General features: G+C 33.6%; 1 protein-coding gene across 4 annotated transcripts in view; it reads left to right on the plus strand.

The window, feature by feature from the left end:
- Positions 1-7,282, plus strand: part of STRN3 (striatin 3) — a 111,909-nt gene extending 104,627 nt beyond the window's left edge. For all 4 annotated transcript variants that reach the window (XM_055309219.1, XM_055309220.1, XM_055309221.1 and 1 more), the window contains 3 exons: positions 184-291; positions 5,450-5,536; positions 5,620-7,282. In XM_055309219.1, coding sequence (XP_055165194.1) covers positions 184-291; positions 5,450-5,536; positions 5,620-5,789 — 365 coding nt within the window. In that variant the 3' untranslated portion in view covers positions 5,790-7,282. The remainder of the gene's footprint in view (positions 1-183; positions 292-5,449; positions 5,537-5,619) is intronic.
- Positions 7,283-9,591: the final 2,309 nt, after the last annotated feature.

Genomic DNA, 9,591 nt, shown 5'->3' on the forward strand with positions numbered 1-9,591 from the left:
GATAGCTTACATGTATGTTTTCAGAAACTATATCTCCCTAGAGTTTTAGTTTTCAGATTTTTATTTTACACAAATGCGTTAATATTTTAATGATTCTTATTTTTTGGTAAGCCTAGAAAGGCCATCATCTAAATTTTAACTGAAGATTTGAATTTTAGTGCATTATTTTCCTTTATTTTTCAGGTTTACAATCCAATAAACACATTAACAGAGTAGTAAGTCATCCCACACTTCCTGTTACAATAACTGCTCATGAAGATAGACACATCAAATTTTTTGACAATAAAACGGGTAAGTTGGTTGTCTTTCTTTTTAGTCTTAATATTGTAAACTTACGATGATCAAAAATGCTATTCTTTTTATGTAAGACATACTAACTTTTGGCCTTAAAAATTGCCAGGTACACCATTTTAACTCCGATTTCTGCTTTACTTAATGTGGTACACTTCCATGTTAAGTTCTGCCCCTTAAGTGTATATAATACTTTATAATACCAATTACATTTTCTCCATGTCATGTTAAATATAAACCCATCCATTTGAAATTTTTTCTTTTATATTCTGTTGTGAAAGGCCTGGAGTTTGGCATTTCAGATATACTCTTAGAATTATTCCTCAGGAGATGAAATGATGAAATCTGGAAATTGTTTATTGTTATTCTCCCTCTAGTTCTTCTGTGAGGAAACTTACCAGTTATATAGAAGTCAAATTAAATTTTAATTTGGCTGTAGGGTGGTTTCTTTAATGACCTCTGTTTCATCTGTTATTAGAATACCACATAAAATACTGTTTGTATTTTAGGCTTCTTTAAGAAGCTAAAACGGGTATTAAAGGACTTCCAAGTAAGAAATTTAGAAGTTAATTGCAACATTATTGCAGGGCAGCAGATTATCAAGCAAGACAACAAATCAAAACTATAGATCTTTTTGAAATGTCATTCATTCATTGATTCATTCATTCAAGTAGGCTCCATGATCCTAAAATCAAGAATCAGATGATCTGTCGACTGAGCCTGCCAGGTGCCCCTCTACAGATTTCTCTTTGAAGGTTATATAGGATGTGGTTATAATTATTAATCTCTAGAGTCTTAAAATAAATCCCTGTGTTCAAATAATACTTTAATGGACAGATTCCTTGTAACTCAGTAGAACAAGTTGAGAATCATTTTAAAAAATTTTTTTTCAGATAATTTCCTTTACTGTATTTCTGAGATTCTTTTAAGGTTAACTATTGAAGATTTACATTTACGTTTGTAGGAGGAAGGTCAGAAATTTTAGTAGCTGTATTAACAGCAGAATTTATTCATGAGAGACACAGAGAGAGGCAGAGACATAGGCAGAGGGAGAAGCAGACTTCCCTGCAGGGAGCTTGATGTGGGACTTGATCCCAGGATTCCGGGATCATGACCTGAGCCAAAGGCAGACCCTCAACAACCATTGAGCCACCCAGGTGCCCCAGCAATAGACTCTTAACAATAGAAAAATTCTTTCTAAATCCTGTTTCACTATGCATAACATTGTGTGAAATTAAACTGTAAATTCCATTCAGATATACTGTTTCCAGAGAATTTTTTTCCCTGAAAATTGGTAACTCATTTAAATGTGGTAAACTAGAATATTTTCTGTTGTTTACAGCTAAGTTTTTAATGGAATATTCTATCAAATGACTGGTATGTTTATTGTATTATTTTCATCTGAAACATAGAAATTAATACTTTGGATAGATTCCATGAATTCTTAGATTTGAACAAAAAATATTTTTAGTTTTTGTGTTCTGCATGGCACTTGTTTGGGGAAAATAGAACATGTGTCTCTGTGTGTATGCACATGTGTACATTCATACATGCAGTAAGATGAGCCATGCTAGATAAAGGAGTCTTCATAGTGAGGGTTTGATCTTTGCTTTGAAAAAATGGTAAGTTTTGTGTTGTTTTTTTAAGTGAAGAAGGTAGTAGGAAATTCCAGATAAGGGCCTATTTTGAACAGAGGCAGGATGGTGATAGGAACTTGGGCTGGAATAGAAGCTTCTTATAGGTAAAGCTGAAGAGGTAAGTTTGGAGAAGAGAAAATATTAGGGACTTTTCAGAGCCAGGCTAAGAATAATGGATTTCTGTTTATGCTGTGCACTGTGAAAACCACTTATAATATTTGAGTGGGGGTTTGTAAAATTGGTTTAGAAAGATTATGTAAATTGCATTACCTAGGAGATCTTTGACTTTAAATAATTTATAATTTCAGTTTCTAATGTTTGTTGTAGAGAGTTATTAAGGGTTCATGGTTTTTAAAATTTTGGTAGAGATAGACATTTAAGTTGCATATACTGTGCCTCTGAGGAACTTAGCTTAGTGATAGTGAGTTTGGGAGGTGTACAAGTTAAGGATTTGGGGGAGTTGGAGACTGAAGATCCTGAAATCATTGTGGGCTCATTCATTCAGTACAATTTATTGAGTGTCTGCCATATCCTTGGCAGAATTTTCAGTGCTTTGTGAACAAAACAAAATATCTGGTCCTCTTAGAATTTAATTTCTAGTGGTGTCTTGCTTCAAGTGGAGACATCATTCTATTTGATTTACATAAAGTAACATTATTTGTTCTTCTATAAGGTAGATAAGGTATTATTTCCATTTTACACTTGAAATAAAAGGCTTAAGAGAAGTTTCTAATTTGTTCATTGTTACACAGCAGAGAGAAATTATGGGGTTGATGGATTCACATGCTGCATGCAGTTTGCTTCCAGAGTCTACATTTTTTAAAAATAGCTTTTTCTTCCCCATTTCATAGAGGCTCACAGTAATGATTACCCAAATCAAAGGTGCTTAAGGTGCCAGAAAAGGGAGAACAGGTGACATCATTTATTTTCCTCCATTATGGAAGGAGAGAATTAATTTTTGGTCAGTGAGGAGAGATAGTAAGTAGCAGAGAGGCATGAGGCAAAGTGAAATTGGTTAAATATGCGAAGCTGCAAATATATGTTGGCAAAGAAGGAATCCTAAGGAAGTGTCAGAAGTTTTGTGACTGAAGTTTTGTGAGGAGATTTGTTTGGATGAAAGAATTCTTTGCTTTAAGACATGTTAAATTTAGGAGATACAGGATCGTTCTTAGGAGAGAACTAGATTTGTGAATTAAGACTTACTGCCAGAGATTTGACATTTTAAGGGAAGCTAATGATGCATGGTATTTAACTTCTGATAATTTGAGATTATTGGCCTGGAGCTCTGCCATTTCATGCTTGTATTTTTGGGAGTTGTTTTGTTTTGTTTTGTTTTGTTTTTTGTTTGTTTTTAATAGGAATGTTGCAAGAAATGGATTCTAGACCTGATGAATTATGTGGGGCTAAACAGTTAAAAGATCATATGTTGAATGATTGTGCTGTTTCTCAGGATAGCAGAGTAGAATCTCTAAAATTATTTTTAGTTATTAGTATTAGTGAGAAACAGACAAATGTGATTTGGTATGTTGAGACACTAATTTCCTACTTAATTGATGATGTTAGTATTACCAGAAAGTGATAGAACCTTTTATGTTTTTCAGAGTAACTTTTTGCACATTTAATTATGTTGTGGCTTTATATTCAGTCCAGGAGCTATAGTAATGAAAGTAGATCTATTTCATGTCCCAGTGTGGAAATGTCATTAGGGGACCAAAAATGATTGGGACTAGAATTCTGGAGGTCTCTCATCAGGAGCTGCTCAGGTATTTGAGTAATAAAGACTTCTGCAGAGTGAAAGGGGAGGAAATTTTTAAAATATCAGTATTTGCTATTTTATTCCTTCTTGGATGAATCAATTTTTGATACTGCTTTCCAGCCATCAAAGGCATATATTGCCAGTGCAGAGGCTAATCCTCTTGTCCCCAAGGTACTTATGCAATACAACTTTGTATTCATAACTTGTTTTTTAATTTTAACTTGCCCATTGAATCCCATTTTCTTGCCAAATCTTCAGTGAAGATATCCATTAAATCCCATTTTCCAGAGTAGCATTTTTGCTACTGTCTGGGGAAATCCAGAATAATTTCTCACCCCTCTCCTCTTTTCTTTTCTTTCTTTTTTTTTTTTTTTTAAGATTTTATTTATTTATTCATGAAAGACACAGAGAGAGAGAGGCAGAGACACAGGCAGAGGGAGAAGCAGGCTCCATGCAGGGAGCCCGACGTGGGACTCGATCCCGGGTCCCCAGGATCATACCCCAGGCCGAAGGCGGTGCTAAACCGCTGGGCCACTGGTGCTGCCCCTCTTTCTTGTTTCTAATGTATAAAATGATTGAGATTTCAAAGGGTAAATGAATTTAATAATAGTAGAATCTTTAGCTAGGGATATATCCTCTAGCGATTTATTTATCAATAATCCTGTATAATCTTTACATCTTAATGAGAAAGATTTTTTTCTGTTTTAAGTTTAGTTCCAACTATAGATCTTAAGCCTTTGATGCACCATACAGTCATTATGCTTTCCACTATCTACCAGGTACTGTCAGATTCATGTCACACTGATGTCTTTTTTTAGGAATAACTGGGAAAGTTCTGCATTAGAATTAAAATTCTCTTTAAAAAATTATTACAGGCGTACCTGTGTGGGTTCAGTTTCATACCACTGCAGTAAAGCTCATTTGGCATTTAAAGTGAGTCAAATGAATTTTGGTTTCTCAGTGCATATAAAAGTCATGTTTACACCATATTGTTGTCTACTAAGTGTGCAATAGCATTATATCTAAAAGAACAATGTACATACCTTAATTAAAGAATACTTATTGCAAAAAAAAATGCTAACCATTGCTGAGCTTTCACCAAGTTGGAAACAGTCATCCCAGATCACTATAACAAATAAAATAAAATTGAAAAGGTTTGCAATTTTGCAAGAATTGCCAGAATGTGACAGAGACACAAAGTGAGCAAGTGCTATTGGAAAATGGCACCAATAGATTTGTCCAACACAGGGTTGCCATAGATCTTCAGTTGGTAAAAAACAGCAATATCTGTGAAGCGTAATAAAACAAGGTAAGCCTGTATACTGGGCAAAAGTTGGAACCTTTAAGTGATAGAAGGCAGATACAAAAAGCCACTTGTTATTGTGTGATTGCAACTGTATGAAACATTCAGAATAGGCCAAATCACAAGAGAAAGAAAGCAAATTAGTGGGAACCAGGGACTTTGGGGGAGGGGAGAATAGGGAGTGACTGCTTAATGGGTACGGGTTTCCTTTTGCAGTGATGAAAATGTTCTGAACTGGATAATGGTGATGGTTGCATATCACTGCGAATGTTCTAAAAGCCACTGAATGATACCTTCCCAAATGGTTAAAATGGTAAATTTTATGTTATGTGTATTTTACCACAGTAAAAAATATATTGCTGTAGTGATTGTCTATTTTATGTTGATGCTATATTATGGTTTCTGATCTCACAAGGTATTAACTGTTTGTGAAAACTTTATCTTCTGTTATGTTTTGTTTAGGTAAAATGATCCATTCTATGGTAGCTCATTTGGATGCTGTTACAAGTTTAGCAGTAGATCCTAATGGAATCTATCTGATGTCTGGAAGTAAGTCTAAACTTCTATACTGCCACAGCTTTATTAAAAGAATTGTTCCTCAATAATATACTTTATTTGTTCTTTTATTACAGGCCATGACTGTTCTATTAGATTGTGGAATTTGGACAGCAAGACATGTGTGCAAGAAATAACAGCACATAGGAAGAAATTAGATGAATCGATTTATGATGTAGCTTTCCATCCATCAAAAGCATATATTGCCAGTGCAGGGGCTGATGCCCTTGCCAAAGTATTTGTGTGAACCAACAAAAACTCACATCTTAACAACAGATTTGCTTGAACAGAAAGAGGGTCTGCATCACTGCCATCAGAAAGGTTACTGATACGACACTACGTGTGATCTGCCCTGGTGAAGGCTATTTGAGGCAGGCATAAATTGATGGAAATCACATCTTAATGTCAGGCTCATTAATTTAATTGTAATTACTGTATCTCGTGGGACAAATAAAAAGGACTCCATTAATTGTGGCCTGTACTGGATATGAACTGAGCGTATGTCTGTTTTTTAGGTATCTTTAAGCCAATGTGGAGTCTGATCTTACACAAAAGACTTTTATTTTGGACTCTGTGTGCTGCCTTAGGGTTAGGAATGTGGTGCTCTTGTTGGGGGGGAAGTGAGCTCCAAGAGTAGCTTTTTTTCATCTCTTAGTGATTTTCTGTTTATCAGTTGAATGCCACAGATTCCCTTTTAAACTTATTTTGCTTTAAAAAAAAAAAAAGAAAATTTAACTTAAAATATTTTAGCATTAGTTGCACAAAATGTTTGGATAAAATTCTAGTTTTTATAAGTCTTTTTATATATTTAGCCTGTCACAACAGTGCTCAAGATTGTATTGAAGTTTTTCTGCATTATACAACCCTAAAACACAGAGATCTCACTGACCCGCTGCCGTGTAACCACACTTTTTCCTTCTTTTGCCTAATACAGCTCAGCTAAGTCCTTTCATAAAGATGCTAAATCACCTTCATCATCACATAATTGTCTTCATATAAACCAAGGACTATTAAGTGTATTAAAATGAAACAGTGGGGTTTAGTACTCCAGATGAACTCTTTAAAAAGAAAAAAAAACGAACTAATCTTGGCATCCTATCACTATGTGATATTTTGTACATCTTACTGTATTTACAAGTTTATTTATCAAGGATTATCCATCTTGCTAATAGCCTATTATTTATTTCACTTTTTGTTGGTCTTTATATCCTTTTATTAATGTGCTAAAGAAACCTGTATATCTATTTTGGGACTCTTTGAATAGTCTAAAATAGACTAAAAATGGAATATTTTATAGTTTAAGTTACAAATCAAGGTGATTTCCCCCAGATGCATAACTTGGTTTACCATGATTCCAAACAAAAACTATCTTGTTTAAAAATATTTGGAGTAAAATTTTATTTGCATTACAAATAGGATACAAAAATAGTTGAATCAGGATACAGAAATTTGCTGTGTTTGGACTAGTTATCCCTGTTTTATTTTTTCAGATGTGCTTAATTTTATGGTGTAACTAAAGATTTTGTTTGTGTAATGCATGATTAAGACAATAAAGTATTTTTTCTAGTCTTCCAAAAACTTTTCTGATCAGTTTGCGAGTTTTGATGAGTTTTGTAAGGTTTTTGTTTTACAAACTATGAATCAGCAAATTTTTAAGATTGTACCACATAGCAAACGTACATCTGTTGAAAAATAATGTATATAAAATGCATATAATAAATATTAAATTGTGTACCTGTATGTTACTGTTGGCTACATTATTTTGTGTTGAATAATAAAGTGCAATACTTTGCTCTCCATCATTAAACTAGGAAATGGAGATGATTTTTCAATGAGTCCTTCATTTTTATGCTGTTTTGTTAAACTTTGTATTGCTTGTTGAGACTCTTAATAAGATTAGAACAGTCAACACTAGTAAGAATGACTTTCTAAGTATTTCACCCATTTGGGAATTTGAAAAAAATCTTCTATTAAAAATAATTCACAGTAACCAAAAAAAGAAAAAAAAAAGGAAAAAGTGGAGATCCAGTTTTAAATTGTTTCCTTAAACATTCTATTACTTTATTAAATCTGGATTTCAGTTAATAGTGTTGTCATTCCTATCTAGCCATACCTGTTTCCACAAAAAAGCAAAGCAGAGAATAAACTGGATTACTCATTAATTAAAAGCTGTCTATATAAATTATATTAGGTATTAGTATCTTGAAACTTTTTCCTTCAACAAGGTAATATCCTTTTTCTTTGAAGAATATTTCAAATGGAATTAGAAGGTAACATTTAAAAACTTACATGACAGAATTCTGTTTGCCTACTGCAAAAAATAATTACATTGTGTGTACATTGAGAAATTGTGTCTTCTACCATAAAAATCCTAGTGTCAATTTTAGTCATTGCTGGTGAAACACTAAAATTTTTCAGAAGTTTCCTTAAAGTAGATTTTTTTGTTTTCTGAAACTTCCAACTTAATGAACAAAATAAGAGGCATATTTTCTTCTTGGTTTTGGAAATAACAGTTTTTTCCAAAGCTAATGTGGTCTCTGGCAGCTATTCAAAACCAGTGCATTACTGTTTAACTGAAATGTCATTATCATCATTGCAATACATACATACGTGTATGTACTGAGGTGTACTGCATCACCTCTTGGGATGTATTAAAACTGAAATGAATAAAAATTAGTATATATGTTTTTCTCTTTGGTTGTATTTTTCTCTATTAAGCATTTGGAAGAGACTACAGGATGCAATAACCAAGTCTCGTTTTGCATGCTCCCATTTGTGACTTAATGAGGAATTATGTAGATTCGTTTAATTATGAAATGGTAGTTTGTAAAGTTTAAGAATATTTTTATATACAAACTTTAATATGACTTTCTCAATATTTAATCATTCTGCCTTTTTCATACTTTATTTTCATGTACTCTTCTCACATATCAATTTAAGTTACCACTAACGAGCATCTCATTTAACACCTTAAGTGTTATAAATAACCTAGCATATTTGAAATTTAGGCATGCCTGCTAAAGTTGGATTGTAATGCAAATACATCTTTTGAAAAATCCTCTTTTATTCATTTTTGGTAACACTTTATCTTATTTACTTACACAAAATAATTGATGGTAACTTAATAAAGTGGTCGTTTCTGCTCCTAGTGCTCTTTAAGTCAATCAGAGTGTTAGTCTCCCTGGTTCCTCAGATGCCTCAGGACTTTGTCCTTTATGAAATTACCTCCTTTAAAAATGCTTTTGATGTTTGGAGGCTGGGTTTTCATTTAAGCTTAGTTTTTCATTAATTAAAATTTCCTTAATTAAGCTTGAACTAATTTTTCAGGGAGTGGCATTCTCCGCTAAGAATTTGTGATCTGTTTATTGAAGGAAAACGTTAAACCCATTTTTGCTTACTGAAAATTCTTCTTGTGACATGAATCATTCATATTTGGGCCCCAGTTTATTGTCTTCCCATACCCCATTTTGTCAAATTTATATGTTGTGTTAAAGACCATTTCGGCCTTTCCAATATATGGCCCTTCCATTTGTTTTACACAGCCTGTAAAATTGTTAGACTCAAAAGATTTAATGGAGGGCAGCCCGGGTGGTTCAGTGGTTTAGTACTGCCTTCAGCCCAGGGCGGGATCCTGGAGACCGGGGATTAAGTCTCACGTTTGACTCCCTGCATGGAGCCTGCTTTTCCCTCTCCCTGTGTCTACCTCTCTCTCTCTGGTCACTCATTAATAAATAAATAAAATCTTTTAAAAAAAATTCAGTGGAGTACACGTGTTAATTCTAAATCGGTTAACACCTTTTTAAGATCAACTTGTAAATTGTTTCAGATAGGATCAATGTATATGTGAAGGGAGATAGTGTGCACAGGTGGATGTGGGAGAGGAAAGGTCCTCTCTGTAGAGAAGATAAGCCAGATGGGATGACAATACCTCTTCTCTCTCTCTGAAGGGAGAGCTCTTGGTGAGGTAACAATAGTTATATTAAGGGAGTTCACTTTTCAAGAACCAACAAGCATATTTAATAATGTTAAATAATATTAATTAAAGAACA

Source organism: Nyctereutes procyonoides, unplaced genomic scaffold, assembly GCF_905146905.1.
Source record: "Nyctereutes procyonoides isolate TBG_1078 unplaced genomic scaffold, NYPRO_anot_genome, whole genome shotgun sequence".
Taxonomy (NCBI): domain Eukaryota; kingdom Metazoa; phylum Chordata; class Mammalia; order Carnivora; family Canidae; genus Nyctereutes; species Nyctereutes procyonoides.